The 20,461-nt window shown below is 35.2% G+C and overlaps 2 protein-coding genes across 2 annotated transcripts in view; both read right to left on the bottom strand.

The window, feature by feature from the left end:
* Nucleotides 1–7,361, bottom strand: part of LOC144975691 (mitochondrial import inner membrane translocase subunit Tim9-like) — a 12,835-nt gene extending 5,474 nt beyond the window's left edge. The window contains exons 1-2 of the mRNA XM_078919885.1: nucleotides 7,207–7,361; nucleotides 5,345–5,417 (exon numbers count right to left, since the gene is read on the bottom strand). Coding sequence (XP_078776011.1) covers nucleotides 5,345–5,407 — 63 coding nt within the window. The 5' untranslated portion in view covers nucleotides 5,408–5,417; nucleotides 7,207–7,361. The remainder of the gene's footprint in view (nucleotides 1–5,344; nucleotides 5,418–7,206) is intronic.
* A 1,204-nt stretch (nucleotides 7,362–8,565) lies between these two features.
* LOC144975681 (uncharacterized) lies at nucleotides 8,566–11,402 on the bottom strand. The gene is made up of 2 exons (XM_078919875.1): nucleotides 11,226–11,402; nucleotides 8,566–10,631 (listed from the first exon to the last, which is right to left on the bottom strand). Exon 2 carries the CDS (start codon nucleotides 10,625–10,627, stop codon nucleotides 8,663–8,665), a length of 1,965 nt encoding a protein of 654 aa, XP_078776001.1. The 5' UTR covers nucleotides 10,628–10,631; nucleotides 11,226–11,402; the 3' UTR covers nucleotides 8,566–8,662.
* Nucleotides 11,403–20,461: the final 9,059 nt, after the last annotated feature.

The raw sequence follows: 20,461 nt of genomic DNA, 5'->3' as shown, positions 1-20,461 counted from the left end.
GTAGTAGTTGTAGTAGTAGTAGTAGAGTAGTAGTAGTAGTAGTAGTAGTAGTAGTAGTAGTAGTAGTAGTAGTAGTAGTAGTAGTAGTAGTAGTAGTAGTAGTAGTAGTAGTAGTAATAGTAGTAGTAGTAATAGTAGTAGTAGTAGTAGTAGTAGTAGTAGTAGTAGTAGTAGTAGTAGTAGTAGTAGTAGTAGTAGTAGTTGTAGTAGTAGCAGCAGCAGCAACAGTAGTAGTAGTAGTAGTAGTAGTAGTAGTAGTAGTAGTAGTAGTAGTAGCAGTAGCAGTAGTAGTAGTAGTAGTAGTAGTAGTAGTAATAGTAGTAGTAGTGGTATTTTTTTTTCAACCTGAGCTTTTCTAAAGCACAAATCTATTAAATGTGCTTAAAGCCTTAATAAGGGATCCTTAGCCAACAGCCTTAATTATTATGCAGGTTGAAAGATGATGCCTGTAAGGCGATATTACAATTTTGTAAAGAGTCTTTTCCACGGACTCAACTATGCATTGCCAGAGTTACAGGTCCGAAAGCAACTGTTATGCCACAAGATCACAAAGCCCATGTTTGTTGTAGTAGCAGTTGTTCATGTCAGTATTCGTAGAGCTTTTGGTGGGATTGATTATGTTTTTTTTGGTTTGATCATGATCATAAATCTTGATCATGACTGTGATCAAGAAACTAGATTTTAGGGTGAGTTGACCACTGATCAGACTGGTGAGACAATACTGTCACATTCAAGCAAGCTGATCACTGACTGGTTTGATTTCAATGCTGTAAAAGAGGCAAGGTGACATCAGTCATCACACTTCATTCGCCTCACTGTCATTTTTTTCAGTACAAGAGAAAATATGAATCTTTGTTTTATTTGCAATTCTATTTTGTTTTTCTATTTCAAATTTTTTTTTTTTAAAAGATCACCCAATATTATTCAACTTATATTGTGAATTTGACTAATTTCATATATGGGCGTTTTTCAATCTTTTGCCAAATGCCTGTCCCGTTATATTTAAATATTTCGCTTTCGGATTCTTTGGTATATTTTTATTGCAATAAGGCATGTGATTAAAGAATTCAGTTAGAAAAGCATATATGCCAAAAATTGAGAAATTTGGTCCATAAATGAATAAGCTACAGTTATTTATATACTTCACACCTTCTCAAAATGGCCTGTCGGTTGACAAAAATATATCTTTAAAAGTTTTGTTGAATCAAACAGCAATATTAATTTTCCTCCTATTCCTGCTTCATTTTAAAGAAACACCATATTAATTCATATCTATTAAGTTCTAATCCATAGAAAAGGTTATTTTGATGTCAGTTTTGGGAATCAATTTTTGTCGGTGACATTTGACTCACTCCTGTAACGACAATCAATTTCGCCTAGTTTTTCTTCCATAAAATATCATATTCATTCAACTGGCAACATAAATACATCAAGACATTCCTCCTCTCATATGCTGAAAGCAAAACAAGAACATGCAGCCACCTATTTTTCATCTACCAGCTTGAACTTATATCAAAATGATGAGTATTTACCATGACCCTCACTCCTGTAATGGGCTTTTTCTCATTCAAATTTGGAGAATTTTCAAAATCCTTTTAATCATCCTTTAATCAGTTAATTTTAGTCCTTGCTAAGTCAAAATAATTGATTTATTACAATTCCTGTAGTGTCAAGTGACATATAATCTTCAGATTTTCATTCCTGTAACGCTCACTCCTGTAACGGCCAGCTGTGTTACAAGAGTGAGTCCACTGTTACAGGAGTGAGATGAGATGGAGACTTTAAATGTTTTAAAGTAAATTACTTCTTTAGTTTCTTTCCTACTTTATCAATATTGTATTTTTAAACCCTTTGCAATATAGAGTGAACATTTAAGTGGGGAGAGAAGATATCTCAACAAGTTAGAGAGTTGGTTCTGTTTTTAACTCATCTTTATATTCATGCATAAACCACCGGATACTAAAGAAGGCATGGAGGAGGAGATACCATTCATGTAAATAAGACCAGAAAAAATGATCAATTAAACAACTGCTCAATCTCAAACTTTAACCGGCTATTGAAGAATTAAATCTAGGTTTTGGCAACCCAATCATGTTGTGCCTTTTATTCTATTTTAATAAGTAAAAGTTAATTTTGTTGAATAAGCTGTTGCAGTTGCAGTTGAGGTAGCAAAATACTTTTGTTTTGTTTTGATCGATTGATAAAAAATGGTTTTAGGGAATATTTAGTGCGTATAAAGAGGAAAACAGTAGAATATCAAATAAATATATAAGAGTAAGAGAGAGAGAGAGAGAGAGAGAGAGAGAGAGAGAGAGAGACAGGGAGAGAGAGAGAGAGAGAAAGAGCGATAGAGAGAGAGAGAGAGAGAGAGATGGAGTGAGAGAAAGAAAAAAAGAAACAGAGAGTGACAGAGAGAGAGAGACAAAGAGAAAGAGAAAGAGTGAGAGCGATAAAGAAAGAAAGAGGAAGAAAGAGAGAGAGAGAGAAAAGAGAGAGAGAGAGAGAGAGAGAGAGAGAGAGAGAAAGAGAGAGAGAGAGAGAGAGAGAGAGAGAGAGAGAAAGAGATAGAGAGAAAGAAAAAAAAAGAAACAGAAAGAAAGAGAGAGAGAGAGAGAGGGGGAGAGAGAGAGAGAGAGAGAGAGAGAGAGAGGGGGGAGAGAGAGAGAGTGAGAGAGAGAGAGAGAGAGAGAGAGAGAGTCATAAAATCTGGTTGGAAATCCTGATTCGTTTGGGGTCAGTGTTACCCCATGTATTCATGGTTATAGATTTATCTAACGCATATTTGTTTCTATTCGGTTGAGTTCTGACAATAAAAATGCCTTGTGACATCATGAGACAAATAAATAAGAACTTTGTCAGCCTTTGTTATTCATAGCGTTCCATAATGATACACAATTTAAGTGCCTATCAAAAGTCCTCCCGTAGCATAATAGTCCCCTCTTTTAACTCTAAAAAATACTGTAGACTTTAATTCATAATCAACAAATTGGTAACTTTTGGCATTTACAACAATTACTGCAACAACACAGTTTTTGGTGACTCTCGTTTGTGAGAGAAAACGTTTTCTGTACTAAAGCAAAGGCTACAAGGCCAAATCTAATTACAATTTTGACGATCAACTGAAAACTTTTATTTAAAAAATTATGTCTTCTTTATTATCGATTTAGATACATTGGGGAACCTTTACAGTTCACTTTTGCGATTCTTATGAGCAGTGAATACAACTCAAATAATATGTGTGCCAAGTGTTATAGACCGTCTTTATTTAGTAACTCACTCCTGTAACGATACAACTCACTCCTGTAACGGTCAACTCACTCCTGTAACGACCTACAAAAATGCTATTTATGTCTATTTGGACAGGCCCATCTTGTTTTTACAATTTGCTCAAATTATGTCTTTACTAATCTCTCTCAAATAGCGTCTAATGTATATTAAGAATTATCTCTTTAAAAAATTATGAGAAATTAAAATATTTAATTTGCCAAAGTTTTTAGGATTTTGCAACAAATCTCTCTCAAAACTAAAAAAAATAGGCACATATCCGTCATTAAACCATTTGTAGAGAATGATTATATGCTGAAGAAGGCCATAGGAGAAAACTGTCTGCATCATAATTTTAAACTGCGAACTATGGTGTTACAGGAGTGAGTCAATGTAATGGGATTCATTCTTTAACCTGCCAGCATATGAAGCAAGGAGAAGATTAAACTCCAATATTACAGGAAATGATAGAGGAGTAATCAACTTAAGTGGTCACAAGATTTGATCCAATTTGATTGAAACTCCGAAAAAAAAATTTGCCCTTCCTCATTCTGTCATCTGCATTTTTTTGCGGCCGCAAATATCAGGGCGATCCGCAAATTTTGGCAAATTTTGGGAAAATTGGCAAATCGCGTGGCAAATTTTGGGAAAAAAAAGAAGCGAAAACAAGATAACGAAAAAAAAAAGTGCGAAACTTGAGAAATGTTGCAGCTTTGCCTGGGCCCAAACCAAGGGAAGCTACTCTCTACGGATAATGATCCTTTAAAATCTCTGTAACAATGCTATCGTGTAAATTAATAAATGTAACCTCCTTAAATGTAATAAATTGTCTTTTCTATATTTTTTTTCTGTATCGCGCGTTAATTTTTACTGAAACGCTTAGTTCTCCTCGGCAAATTTTTTGGCAAATTTTGGTCTTTTTGGCAAATTTCTTGGCAAATTTTGGGGTTTTTTTGGCAAATTTTGGCAAATTGTAGGTCCCAATTTGGCAAAAAATGCAGATGACAGCTCAGTGGACAAAAATTTAAAAAACGCCCATATGTCAAATTGGATTATTATTATTGGTCTTTATTGCATCTGGAACCTCACAGCATAACTATGACATTTACAACTAGTTCCAAGCATCTGCTAAAACATTAATGGTGACTGTTTTTAAGGATTCACAACATGTTATCCTTCTAGATATTTTGCAACATGGTCATTCAATCAATCCATAAAGGCCAGTCTGGTTGATGGATTAATCTTAAAACTTAAAGCACGACAATTCAACTCACCTACTAACTGTTCAAAGGAATGAATGCATAGACATGGTCGGCAAGTGTTAATCCATCAACCAGAAAGTCTTGATCTCACCCCTTCTGATTTCCATTTGTTTGGGCCATTGAAAAAATTTTGCCCAGGCAAAGGTTCACTAACATTAAAGAACAGGTGGAACATGTGATAAACGTTTTAAGTCAACAAGACAGGCCATTTCCTAAAGAAAGTATAATTTCCCTGGTCTCTAAGAGAAAAAGATAGGTTGATTGCATGGGTGACTTCATCGAAAAATAAATGAAGTGTATGTATTACATCTGTGTGAGTTTCTATTATTCCAATGTGTCATTTTTTTATGTGGCACCTTGGTCAGTATTTCTGAGACAGTCCTTGTAACCAAGTGATCAAATATGAAATACTTGTTTGTCCATATAATATATGCAATTGCAATAATTGCTGTAATAATTAAGTTTAATTATACTTGTAGAAAGTAGTTTGCAAGTAAAAAGGTCAAGATCATACTCTTGTAAGTCTATTTGACAGAATTGTAATTTTTTTAAAAACAACCCGAATTTATATTTCTTTTAAAAATAATTTTTATGTTAGTCATATGCTCCTTTGTCTTAAATGGACGGCCCATACAAACCATATGGAATGTTTAATGGTTATTGGGATTTTGAACACTGCAAACACTACGTTTTATAAAAACCACTGGTCACAGTTTTACTTAGGCTCAAGGATTAAGAGCAGCTTACTTGAATATATGTAGCTGATCACCTTCAATATAACTCCCCATCCACCAAACACACATCTCTATTTTATTTACCTGATTTCCTGAAGACATGGCATCCACTTGCATCTGTGGTGGTAACTGCTGTTGTTGAGCCATATTTCTTTCTCTGAGAATTCAAAGAAAATCAAAACATCTAAATTCCAAGAACAGTAAACCCACTTATAACGACATTAATTGCAGTAACATTCCACTCATCAAGATGCTCAGAGTCCCGTTTTTTTTGGTTTTTTTTTTCATTAGTAATTAAATGACTATTATTGTTAACTTGCTTGTTTTTAAGGGTTTTAACACATTTTGCAACACATTTAGGTCATATCAGCACCAGTAAAAAGGAAGAACATGGATAGTAAAAAGTTCTAGAATTACAATTAAAGCACCCAAGAATAAGAAAGACAAAGGTACAATATCTCTGTATAGCGGGAAAACAATAACAGACTCTTTCACTTTATTATTTTGATTTGAAAAATCAGTTGTCTTTCTAAAGATCAGTGAAAATTTGATATTCCTGTGGTTATAAATTTCTTTAGATATCAAAAATTGTGGATCTAATTTTAAGTAAATGTAAATTGTGGTCCACTTAAATAAAAAATTTGTTATTCAAAACTCAGCGGCAGTATCTCAAGAGTTTTAATAAATATCAAAAGTACATATATGCATCTATGTTCCTGTGGGTATTAAATAAATATTGCTAGTGGGTTGTAGAACATCTCATGGTCACTGTAAAAGAACTTATGGGGAGACCTTCCGAAAGCTCCTAGCGCTAGTATTTCTTTCAATTTGTATTTTCACCGTGGATCTTTTGTCATGTGTTTATTTATTCAATTTGTCATCCTACCATATAGAAGCATTTTAAAAACTCTAGAACTAGAACAAACCTTGATAGATTTGTGAAAGTTTAAAATTTCCTAATTTGACAATTGTTTTGATTCTTGGCCGCCATTTTGATTTGTGAAGTATTGAAAGGTAGTGCAAAGCTGTCCTAGGGTTATTTTTTCTATGTAGTGTTTTTATGCACCTCCGTTGACGGTGTATCTTAACAGATCGTTTTTATACACCTCTGTCACGCATGCGCATTCCACCCAATTTCATCATGCCTTTTTTTACACCGCCAATGGCGGTGCATAAAAACGATGTGTTTTTTACACAGCGAACGGAGGTGCATAAAAACGATGTGTTTTTTTACACCACCAACGGAGGTGCATAAAAATGCCACCTTTTTTCTATTAGGGTCAGCTCGAGGTCGGAGGATTTTTTTTCTATGTTAGTTAGTTATAAGTCTATGTCTTAGTAAAGGTGATAGGGTGTTTGTTTTTCTATTACTATTAGTTAAAGGTACTAGTAGGTTTCATTTTTTCTTAGGGTTAGTTGAAGGAATATTTGAGTTTGTTTCACTTAGCACTAGGAACTTTCGGAAGGCCTCCCGAACTTATTTGTTACTGGAACTGGAAGGTTTAATTTCATAAAGTTTGATCCATCTAATCTATGAAATTGAAAAGGATGGATTTTCTGATGTCAGTCCGTTACCAACATTATAATGTCAAATAAATTCAAGTTGATAAAGATTCATCTTTATTTTTTGCTCTGATTTTGTCAGTGGTCAGTCCGTTGCCGTTACTGTTACTGGTGGTATTTCCCAGTACTATAGTAGTAAAGTCACAAAGAGAAAAAAAATGTGCTCTTTCACATATATCACAGCGCCAAAAATCTGATTTTGATATGAAGTACATTGTAATAAAGTCTACAAGCAGCCCGACATGAAAGAGGATGACGGACCAGTCTTCCAAAAGCAAGTTCCCAAATTTGAAAATGAAAGTAGATTTTTCTTCAGATTTGAATTTGGGAATTCATGGGATTAAAATCAAAATTTGGAGTGGTGATACGAGATAAATACCTACCTTTGCAAGAGAATATTCTAATAATGAAGATTGGATCGGTAATAGAATTTTAGAATGTCGCCGGACTAATCCTTAACCATAGTAAGTGATTCAGGGAAGGTCATAAATCATCCGGGAAAGAGATCATTGCGGGGCATGGATAACAGATCGGTACCTAGTAATTTCAGAGTTATCTTTCCTTTATTTTCGTCTTTCCCGATACAAAAGTGCTTCGCGGAATTTTCCAGGTATTTATTGCTTGCCACTATAATTTACTTGTTACAGTCACTTAATTTTCCTTAGATGTTAGCCTACTGGTTACTGTTAGCTTGGATGTGTTAGCTAATTTGGAGTTTAAATAACAACTTCAAAAAATCTTAGTGAATTTAGAGCCAACCGCTATCGAAAAAAAAATATGGTTTTACGATTTATGGCATAAGAAAAAAAAAATCATTTAATTTTACTTTTATTTAAATCAACAAATTCACATTAATTACGCATTGTAATACTAGGTTTTATGTCGTCCAAACAAGAGAAAACTTAATTACTTCAGGAGACTTAGACCTAGGGTACAGATGGCAGTGGGATGAAAAAATTAACATAATTTTGTTTATATGTGTATTGTATTTGCATCTTAATTATTTTTTAAAAAATAATATGATGCCTGTAACGACCTAGCATTTTTAGAAGTTTGGGGTTGTTTTTTTTTCTTTCACCTGTTTACAACAATCAAAAAAGAATAGTCTACCCGACGTGTACTGAGTACTTAGAACACCTAGGCTCGACGTGCACTTATTTGCAGGTCTGATAACTCAATTCGTATGTCAGATGGATATGTACACTTCGCGTAGGCTGTAACCGACGTGGACATGACATAGGGGAGACCGGGGTGAAAAGTCCCAAAATCTGTATTTGGCCATCTAATTCAACAAATATGAGCTCTTGCAAGTTGATGTTGCTCCACACACAACATACAGGTCTCTTTTGTATGCATGCAGAGTTATTTCAGTACACTGTGCACAGGGACTTAGTTACAGGCTAAAGTTTATAAAAATTTGAAGTGGGACTTTTCCCCCAGGCCGGGGTGAAATGTCCCACCTCCCGGGGTAAAAAGTCCCAACCCAGTGAAATCTAATTTAGCCAAGAAAATTATGATCAAGAAGTAAGATGTTATCAATTTGTTCATAATGACAATGACAACATTTTTTGTCATTAAAACCTGGTAATGATTTGTATGTAAGTTTCATCGATCATTATTCTCCTGTTTAATCAGGTTTCACTTCTCCATCCATGAAAAACTTCTTTTTTTTTTGAAAAACCTCTTCGTCTGAAACATTTTATTAACAAAAGGGAATACATGACATTGAAATCAAGTGTAATAGCAATTTAAAAAATTAAAAATGTACATTACAGGGAATGTTGGAACTTTGAAAAGAATATCAAAGAAAGACATTCGATAAGGCTCAGCTGGGCTAGTCTATTGAGCATATTTCACAATATCATCTTTAAACACGTGTCCACTCTTCGTTCTTTGGGTACCGATCACATCAGATTTGCACAGCTTTGTAATAATTTGCTTTTTGTGGACAGACCAGATCTCCTCATTGGAGAAATTAATAAATTTGTTCTTTACTTTTTCACTTCGTTTGAGGAATTCAATTTCGAAGTCCCCGTCCTCATCCATAGCACTTTTCACGATCCCTGTGTAGAATACATTGCCCTTCTTTCCTTCGCATCTAAAGAACACAAAGTCTTCCAGCTTGAGGAGGGACAGGTCCTGTTCTTCCATAGAGGAGGAAAGGAGGAGGGCCTCGTTCAGGTCTTCTTCTTCCTGAACCTCAACGTCGTCCTCTTCGTTCAATTTGTCTGCTTTTTCCAGAATTGAATCAAGGGCACAGTTAGCCTCATCATCACTCTCAGAGTCATATTGCAGCCGTTTTCTCTTTGAAGCCACTTCTGTTTCGACAACCAAAGACTGTTGATAGTTGCCTGGTCGCTTCTCTGGGGTCAAAGTCAAAATAGTTGACTTAACTGTTTTCCGTTGTTTTTTTTCCTCTGGGCGAGCTGTTGCTTTGGGGAAGGGACGAATTTCTTTCGGCGATACAAAACCTTTGCTGATAGATTTTTCAGCTTCGGTTGTTGCAGTTCCAGTGCTCATTGATGGCTGGTTTAGGGTCGCAGGCGCAGGTTGTGGTCGATCTGTTGAAAATGTTGGTAAGAACTTGTCGTCAGAGAAAATGTTCCTATCTGTGGGAAAAATCCCGGTTGCACGAAAGCCAGCTGTGATATTTGCTGGGGTGAAAGCCTTTGGGAATGCATAAGATATAATTTGAGGCACAGTGTGGATGGACATCTGTTTGCCAGTATTTTGTGGATCCTTGCACCACCTGTCGACAGCGTAGTCGTAGAAGGTCTGAAATGGCCCGTAGACAGAAACATCCAGGGGCTGCATCTGATGCGAGCAATGTGGCGGAAATGAGAGCAGGGTGATGTTGTTTTCCTTACAAAAAGCAATAACATTCTCACCACAATGCGAAGCATGGTTGTCAAGAATCAACAGCACTGGATGCGCAGCTGATGGTTTAGCGTGTTTCTGAAAGTGCTGCAGAAAACGCAAGAAGTTCTCGGATGTCATCCACCCTGAAGCTTTGGGGTGAGAGTCGCAAAGGGATCCTGGTGGGGCAGTTGTTGACCAGTGTTCTTGTACATTTACTCGTGGAAAAATAAGGTATGGAGGCATGCTGTTGCCAAGGGCATTCACTGCCCCACAGAGTGTGACCGTACATCCCTTTTCCTGAGAGACCACAGACCCGACACGTTTTTCTCCTTTCCTCGCCAGCTGTCGTTTGGGCTTCTGAACCGTGGAGCATCCTGTCTCGTCGATATTCCAGATACACTGTGGTGCAAACTTATACACTGCCATTACATGTTCTAGATTGTCAAAGAATGTATTCACATTGGTCTTGTTGAACGCTTGCATTCTGTTTAATGATGTCGCTTCGGGGTTTCGCAAACTGAGACTGTCTTTGTTGCGTGTTCTGAATCCATAGAGCCAGTCCTCTCCTGCAGCCCTATTGGCAGTCCATGATTCTGGGACTGGAATTTGATTCTTAACAGCCACCTCATAGGCTAATCCTCGAAGGTCTTCCAGCGTGAGTCCATAATAGATGGAGGAGGCTTCCAGAACATACTGGAGAATGATCTGCTCTTGGTCATCTGTGAAGATGCGCTTCTTCTCTGAGCCATAGCCGAAGCTGCCACTGTTGATGCTACCTTCAGCCCTGTGTAGTTTGACATAGCGTTGCAGCGTCTTATAGTTGATATCAAACTCATCTGCTGCTTTTCGGGAAGACATTCCCCCAAGCACGGCCGCCACAGCTGATGCCATCGTGTCTTTCGTGAAGGAGCCCCTCGTGGTTGTTCGGACGTAGTTCCTTGGCATAGTTCTGGGGAAATAAACAAAATGTGTGAGTTTACCATTACAAATTATCATCATCACTACTCCCTATCATAAAAATGGAAGAATGGAAGCCATGAAACTTCACAGTTATGATTATTTTATTACTTTTAAAAAATCTTTAAAAACATATCTTTTTAGATTATTTTTAGAGTAAAAGTCCCCTTGTCTTTTGGTACAAGTGTTTATGAATGAGTGTATGAATGAGCGCCTAGAGCCTCTTGGGATAGGCGCAGATAGAAATCATATTTATTATTATTTATTATTATTATTATTATTATTATTATTATTATTATTATTATTATTATTATTATTATTATTATTATTATTATTATTATTATTATTTATATGTTTATATAGACATCCTCAGTGTTGCAGCAGCCCGGGTGAAAAGTCCCAGTGGGACTTTTTCCCCCAACACTGGGACTTTTCACCCCGATAGGGGGTTGGCCTGATTTGCAGCCAACTGTGCCAATATGAATACCAGCATTAGTGTAAAACATGTCAGAGTTATGCAAAAATGGCCATAGAGTCACATCACAAATGCATACATTAATTGAATCAAAAATAAAAGAATACTCACAAATTCTGATGAGGGTAGATTTTCACTTTTTGCTTCAGATGAACAGGTGGTGGTAGCTATCTTTCAAAGATGGAGAGGGAAAGAACGCTTGTTATTGCCAAATAGGCCAACAACTAAATATACCAGATTTTTCAAAACAGAAAGGCCAAAAAATTATATCTAAGGGCCAAAACCTCCTTGGGACTTTTCACCCTGGGACTTTTCACCCCAGTCTCCCATAATATATACAGGTCTGACCTAAGGAATTTACATATTAGTCACGATGTCTTACATCCGAACTACTATCAGTAGACAATGATCCGAACCCAGCGACATCTATAGAGATAAGTCCTAGTCCGAACTCAATCATGGGCCTAGTTTAACATTGTTGTAATGGACAATATTTTGTGTTGTTTTTTAAAAAATTAATATACATTTCAACAAAGAGCCTAAAATTAATTGGGTTATTAGACCTGCACGTCAGTTTCCAGCTTTTATTTTTTCATTGTTTTATGTTTGTGGGATTTTTTAAAAAAAGAATATTGTTTTGTTTTTTGGGTGGGGGGCAATGTGCTCTTATTTGTAGGTCTGATAACCCAATTCATTGTGGGCTCCGTGTAATGGAAATATTTTTAAATGACGCAAAATATTGTCCATATTACAACAATGTTAACTTTTTGATGTGAGTTTAGTGAGGGGGGAAGAGCAAAAAATAATAAAAAAGCACAAGCACATTATTCCAGTTTCTTGATCAAGATTTCACGCCCGGGCTGTTGGGATTTCAACATTCTAACAGGCAATGACGAGGCTACTGCAAGCTAATATATCACCGCACCACGGATAGCGAGCCTACCAACCTACCTCCAACGATCAAGCTTCTCGTGCCAAAGTGGGTTCAGTCCAAAATGATACGAGACAGGGCAATGGGGTAATAACAAATTATAGATAATTAAGCACAGCAACGTGTGTGCCGTGCTTTCTAAATAAATGGGATTCGAACCCGGACCTATTTATTTTAGGCCCTTATTACCGTATCAATGGTTTCAGAAAAATTTATATTAAACATATTTTTTAAAGTAAAAACGTTTATATTTAGTAATGTCAGATTTTCTTTCATTTTTTTAATTACAAATTATTGGCTTTATTATAAAATTAATTGATCATCCAACACATATTATTATGTTTAAAATAAAATATTTATTTTATTGGCTAATTTTAATTTGTAAATCGAAAAATTCATAAAATGAAATACTAAATATATCCGCAATGTGCGAGTCATTTCCCTTTATGTATTAGTTATCTCCCCTAAGCACTCTTGGTGACGGCATTGGAAATCGCTTTGGTGTGGAACAATCACAACTATTTGATGGGTCTTTTTCGTTTTGGATTAGCCTATCTCTGTTGAAGCTGAGTTAGTTTGTGTTTTGCGATATTACCCTACTGTAGGTCATACATAGACTTTCACAAAGGAGATCTGCGCACGAGGAATGGCGGGGCCTCTCACTATCACTGAAATTAAATGCAAAAGAAAGGTTTGCCGCGAAGCCCTGAACTTGCGGCAAAACTAGACTTTATCTTGGTTACCATTACGTTTTACTACTAAAGTTTATTTAAATTTTCGTTGTATTGCATTGCTGTTTAGAAATTATGTTAATTGATAAGAAAGGCGTCTACCATACCATTTGATATAACTGAAATTAAGATAAAAAGTGAGATATAGAAACAATTAACTCTGTAACCAAATATAAGAGGATATGATATAGCTTCCCTTGTCCAATTGTCATTTTATCTCTCCAATATGAATCACGCTTTCTTCTTGGAAATGCTATTTCTATCTGGTTACCTTCTTAATTCTCTTGCTATTGGTTTATATTTCAAACATAATTTCAACATACCGTTGCATAAATCCCCTTACTTCGAGCTCCAGTTGTTTATTTGTCAGAATGTCTTCCATTTTCATAAATATCGTTTTGCTCGACATATTCTGCATTTTAACTTATGTTGATGTTATCAACATTCGAAAGTGATTGAAACAGTTACTTAATGTTTTCTAATTCTCTTATGCATTGTTTTCTAAACTTCACAAAAAGAAAGAAGCTAGACGTTCAGAGAAGGAAGGAACTGAAAAGTGCAAAAGTTAATGTATGGAGGAACTGATGGGTTTCAAAAAATGGCATAACACTGAGTTAAAATATAAAGGAACTTAGGAGTTTCCAAAAAATGGCACATATATAATATATAAAGGAACAGAAAAGTTCCAAAAAATGGCACATATATAATATTAATATATGAAGGAACAGAAAAGTTCCAAAAAATGGCACGTATATTACATAATATATGAGTTCAAAATAATGGCAAGAGTTACTGTATGAAGGAACTGAGGGGTTCCAAAAAAAGGCACAAAGTTACTATATATATGAAGGAATTGTGGGATTTAAAAAATGGCACATATACAATGTAGGGGCTATGAAGGAACTAAGAGTTAAAAAAAATTGGCACATATATAATATATGAAGGAACTGATGGTTTCAAAAAAAAGGCACATATAAAATATATGAAGGAACATAGGATTTCAACAACAAAAAAGTGGCACAGAGTTATTTTATGAAGGAACTGAGGAGTTCCAAAAAAGGCACATGAAGGAACTAAGGAGTTCCTAAAAGTGGCACATATAATATATAATATACGACGGTTTTGTCCTGGCCAGATAAGATCACGGTATTATGAAACCAGGGACTTGAAGTATCTGTTCCAGTCAGTCGTTCCGCTTAAAAATTTAAAGTATCTGCAGGAAGTGAACTCCTGCAGAAATTATAAATAAACATTTTAAAATAACAAACATGTAAATATTATGGTTTTATAAAACTTTTATTACAACAGTATTAACACGATTGAGCAGCTATGGCCTGATAAAAGCTAGAAACGGGCGCTTAAATGACCTACATAGTGCTGAAAGTGTTGAAACAAACATGACCGGATACCCTTGCTGGGAGGGAAACAGTCAAATGTATAGTTTTGCTAGATGATATATTTTTCATTGTAAATTTTAATCATCTCTCTGTTATGTAATGTATTATGTTTTGTTTACATATTATATGATTTGTAAATATTTGAGTGTATTCCTCTTAGTGGGGACCTGTGCTTGTGACTGTATGAGGCTTTTAGGTGATTTCAAACTAAATATTTTGACAGTGTGCTCTTGGAATCTACATCTGTTCCCTATTTGAACCATTTCCTCTATGTCTTACTTTTCCTCAAGTCCTTTTAATTGTATATCTAGAATGTTTTTACTATCCAATTTTCTTCCTTTTTACTGGCGCTTATATGACCTAAATGTTTAGCGAGCGCCATAAAACCCTTAAAACATATTTTTTAAAAATAATTAAAAAATAATAAAAACTAATACTGTGAAACGGAAATAAAACAAAAAATAATAATTTCACGATGATCCTAGATGCATATATATGCAGGTCTGCATATAAATATATTATACGTGTGTGTTTGTGCGTGTGTGTGAGTGATATATTTATGTACAGTGTGTATATATGGATGTGTGTGTGTGTGTGTGTGTGCGTGTGTGTGTGTAATTGGATGCGTGTGAGCTTTTGTTCGTATGTCCGAATCTGCAGTGTGTAATGTTTTTTACTGATGGTCAATGTGAAGCGCTTCGAATCTTCGGCATAAGCGCTATATACATGTACATTTATTATATTATTATTATTATTATTATTATTATTATTATTATTATTATTATTATTATTATTATTATTATTATTATTATTATTATTATTATTATCAACTATGTTCAAACAATAATCTGTAGTACTATTTTAACTAATGTATTTTATCAAAAATATCAGTTGGTGTAATTTTTCTTTTTACCCTCTTTCAAAAACAGACAAACAAAAATAGAAATACAATAGGGATTTAAATGTAACTTTTAAAAGGCTTTTAACGTTTTAAAATGTATTTTACTAAATTGATATCAAATTTCAATTAACACGAGTTATAATTCCTTTTTTTATAAAACAAAATACTATGAAACGGAAATAAAACAAAAAGGAATATTTTCATGATGGCCCTATGTGCATAAATGTAAGCAGGTGTGATAACCTAACTCAATTATGGGCTTGTTTTAACATTGTATTGAAAACATTCTTGCGTTTTTATGGAAATATTCTCAAACCAACAATGAGCAGTAAGAATTTAGGTTATCAGACCTAAAAAAAAAAAATATACAAGTTGCAACGGTCATTTTGGCACCTACCTTAATGTTTTTGATATTATATATAAATCTGGTGTGTTTTAGAGGAAAAATAATAAAGCCGAAATTGACGTCCTTTCATTTGATTTTTTTTTATTGGGATTTTAAAAAAATACATTTATTAACATTCTTTTCCTCGTGGGCATCTTTGCAATTTTATTATAAAGTAAATGCTTCCGTGAGGGAGAGAGGTTGATTAAACATTGTTTAACTCAATTTGTTTTTGAAAATAGAAGGGTTATACTATTAATATGAAAAATTATTGAGTATTTAAAGGGTTTTCTTAATGGAAGAGATTATAAAAGTCAAATGGCACTGTCTTTTAGTTTTAGGTGTTAAATTCTTGACATTTCTAAAAAAAGATAGTGAATGGACAAAATGCCCTTTAAAGATGACCTTGAATCAAAGACTTGATCGATACGAGTATTACTGGTGTGCATAGTTGCCTGTAACGCGATTTTAAAGATAAGAAAAAGGAAAGATAATCAATAAACTTAGATTGAGATCGACGTGCACTTATTTGACTGATAACCCAAATTCAATTATGGTTCATTTTTGTAAAGGAAATAATTCTCAAACCAACGCAAAATATCATCCATTACAAGTTTACAACAAGCCCATAATTGTGTTTGGCTATCAGACCGAATTTGTGCAGGTAGGTTGGGGTAAAAAGAGCTGGATTATTCAAACAAATTTTTAAAATTAGATGGGAATATAACCACAAGAAATGAAGTGAGTAGGTAACTCTTCGTACAATCATATTTGCTGGAAATCCTGTATTGTGATGACATAAAAATGATGATATAATATGATTATGATGATGTTGAGACTATTTTTTTATAACATTTATTCAGTTATCAAATACAAGGTATGATGAAAAATGAAATAAAAGGAACCATAATACATATATTGAACAAAACATCGTGTATTTCAATTTATCAGGTTTGTTTTATTTTCCTAATGGAGATCCACTATTGAGATCGACTACCATTGTGGTCCTGGGTGTGGTTCCTGACCTCCCATTGTGGACAGGGAGGTATTTACTGTCTTCTATTCTATACTCCTATCTGTTTTCAAACATGCTTTCCGTCTTTCTCTTGGAATGAGATTACTTGGTTTTGTCCTGGCCTTGGTCGGATACCGTGGCTGGGAGGGAAACAGTCAAATGTATAGTATAGAGTTAGAGGTTTGGGAGATGATATTTTTTGTCTTGTAAATCATCTCTCAGTTATGCACGGTATTAGTATTATGTTTTACATGTAGGATATATTAAGATTTGTAATCAGTTGAGTGTGTTCTTCTTACTCTTGACATATGCTTCGTCAGGATGAGACATTTGGGCGATCTCAAACTAAGTACACTGAGAGTACGCTCTTGGAATCTGCACATGTTCTTTCTTTGAACCAGTCCTCCTTTTGTCTTACATTTTTCTTTTGTGCTTTAATTGGAATTCTAGAACTTTTTACTATCCTATTTTCTTCCTTTATACTGGCGCTGATATGACCTAATGTGTTGCCAGCGTCGTAAAACCCTTTAAAACAATTTTGAAACATCGTGGCCAATTGAGAGTCTTGCTTGCTGGGTGGGGTTCCCGAGGCACTTACTTTGTCTTCTATCCCCCTATATCTGTTATCCAGCTTGTTTTCTGTCTTTGTCTTGGAATGAGATTACTTGGTTTTGTCCTGGCTGTGGCCCGATACCCTGGCTGAGAGGGAAACAGTCAAATGTATACTTAATTTTGGGAGATATTTTTGCCTTGTAAATCGTCTCTGTTTTGCACTATATTATGTTCTGTTTACATATTATAATTATATATGATTTGTTAACATTTGAATATGTATTCCTCTTGGTGGAGACCTGTGCTTGTGTCTGGATGAGACTTTTAGGTGATCTAAAACTCAGTACTTTAGTACTTTGATAGTGTGCTCTGGAATCTACATCTGTTTCCTATTTGAACCAATTCCCCTTTGTCTTACCTTTCCGTGGGTGCTTTAATTGGATTCAGTAGTCTGGTGTCACGCCGCCCGGCAACGGCGGCCATCTTGGTTCTAAACAAAGAAAATCATTACTTAATATTCTTCATGCTGGCTAGAACTTTTCATATGCCTTGTGATCAGAATGTGTAAAAGTCAAAAAATGATCAAATTTATGGGGTTTTTTCCTCTGGATACGCTTTTATGCTCGCCGGAGAAATATTTCATACGGGCGTCCGCCATGGTTCCGATAGTTTAGAGCCAGTGTTACTAAGTTACCATGCGTCATAGGAAGGAAGTGACATTACGACTGTTGAAGTGTATTGTAATCTTTTTACTAGAGTCGTTCCGTCCCCTACCCTCCGCTAAGAGTTAAGAGTAAGAGCTTTGTCACGCCTTACGAGAAAAGGGGAAATAATCTGTCAAAACAAGCACCATAAATAATACCATTTTCAAAGAGCAATGTCAATGTCGCATGGTGATAGGTTTGGGTTGTCAACTGACTTTTCCCCGGCAATAAATATTATCCATATTCTAGTGGTGTTAAATATGTGATATATTTTTCCCCTACCGACCACATTCTTTTCCCTTCTTTTCCATCGTTCCCCTACCGTCCAAAGCCCGATCCCATACCGACCACCCGATCTTACCACTAACAGAACATTTTATGATGCACTACAATTTGATATACAGCTCAAATGAATAACAAGAAAGGCTGTACTGTAAATATCATCGTAAATCTACAGTAATTAAGACTGTCATTTATTCATTAATTTAAAAAATAAGCTTAAAATTCTCGCTCGAGGTTCGTTAAAATGTTTACCTGCCAAGGAAACATTAATATAGTAACAATGATGAGGACAAGACGACATGCAGATTAAAAAAAACCAAACAAACATTAAATTGAAACAAATATTATCGAGCCCTTCCTCGTCAAGAGCTTCAATGGTGTCACACTGGCTGCTCGAGCATTGTTTTTTTTTTTAATGTAACCAGTGCTTGCACCGGCCGCAACTAATTCGGCCATTGTTTTCTCTCTTGCTGAAGCAATCTGATGAACATGATGAATCATCGTCCAGAATAACCTCTGTATGAGTCTCTGACTAGTTTCGCCGAGGATGATTTCTGCCTTTCTCTTGGTGTTTGGTAGGGTTTTTTAAAGTAAAGACCCATTTAAAGTGTTTGGTTGGTAGGGGACGGGACATGCGAAAATGCCCTTCCCTCACCGACCAACCTGTTTTCAGGGCACAGTGGAAATTCAACACCGATTTGACAATAGTAATGCCTAAATATAGATCCCATGAGGCATTTTAAAGCCAAGCAATGTATTTCTACGGTTAGACGAGATACATTCGGCTTATTTGTCAGTCAGGACGGACGATGTGCAACCCGTAAGCCAAGAAACATTTTCATCTTACATGAACAAAAGTTGTCAAATCGAGCGAGTTTTCGCTACAACTTGCTATTTTGACAGTTTGCAGCAGTCTTCGTAAATGATGTAATCAGGTTATTACAACTTTAAGTCATTCAATTAATAAAGACGTAACAAAACAATTGGGGACAATGTCGGTAAGGGAAGGGACGACTCTATCCCAATTTTCCTCCTTTTTACTTGCGCTGAGATGGCCCAAATGTATTGCAAGCGCCACATCACCGTTTAATTTAAACAGTTTTTAATATATTTTTGTGTTTGTCTCTGTGGGATCATCTGCTTGTGCCTGAATGAAGCTTTTAGGTGATCTTAAACTAAAAACGCTGTACTGTAAGTTCTGTTCCCTATTTGAGCCAGTCCCCCATTGTCTCAACATGTACTTTGGGTGCTTTTAATTGTAAATCTAGAACTCTTTCTATCCCATTTTCTTCCGTATTACTTGCGCCGATATTACACAAATGTGTCATAAGCGCTGTAAAACCAAAACACATTTTAATGGTGCTCGAAGAAGAGAAGCATTGTCTTAAGTTTCAGATTAGTTGCAGATCTTTTATCATCTAGCTTTATTCTCCCTTTTGTCTACTAACACATATCATCCTTCTGGTTGGAATCTTCTAACCTCCCATGGTGGGCAGGAGATCACTTGTATCATCCATCACCTTTATTCGAGTTGCGGCTATCATCAGGGGATTGAGAGCTTTGCCTTGTAAGAAAAATACAATGGCAATAACGAATGTTTTGGGCAAAAGTACCTTTTTGACATTGTCACTGGCTAAGAAATTATATGTATAGAAACTATACAAAAAATTATTAATTAAAAAAAAATCATTCTGATTGGGAATTAGTAGAGCCAGTCGATTGGGAGTTGAGCTAGTCGGAATACTATGTGATTACAACTTTGCTTTGGGAGAAATAATTAGAATCAAGTGTTATCTTGCTGTTAAGTCACTGGCACAAAAGAAAATACCGTAAAGTAAGAAAATTACAAAGTAGTTCTGAAGATTACATTTTTCTTTCAGAAATTATTTAACAATGATTGAGGTTCATATCAGTGCACAATGAACTTCTTTCAATCACTTGAATTAATTCATGTGACTATCTTGAATTTTTTTAAAAGTGAGAAATCAAATCCTCTCATTCTTTATCTGGTTTTGCACTAATCAAAAGACGGACTTCATTTCAATTATAAATTATTATCATGTTTTTAACATTAATTACTTATTTTGAGCTAAATTTCTTAAAGGAGTTTCAGAGAAGTGAGCTCAGTCAGTCATAATGATGAGACATGAAGTCACACAATAATGATTTTCAAACAAGAAACAGTGATAACATCAGACTAAATAAAGATGGTGATGACAAATTGTAAACGTTTACAATTTAAAAATATCAAGATTGTTTTAGTACCAGCCTTAACAATCAATTTTCTTTCCAACTCCTCTTTATTAGGACCAAAAATGCTCATGAGGACTTTCTTCTAAAGTAACATGTTCATCTTAGCTAGACGGAAATATCTCTTAAAAGGCAAGTTACTAAATCAAATAACTTTCCATAAGAATTGTCCTTATAACTCAATCTGTGACAATATATC

Source organism: Berghia stephanieae, chromosome 1 (genome assembly GCF_034508935.2).
Source record: "Berghia stephanieae isolate SIO BIC M18660-M18661 chromosome 1, UCSD_Bste_1.3, whole genome shotgun sequence".
Classification (NCBI taxonomy): Eukaryota; Metazoa; Mollusca; class Gastropoda; order Nudibranchia; family Aeolidiidae; genus Berghia; species Berghia stephanieae.
This window is presented reverse-complemented; position numbering and strand designations above follow the sequence as displayed.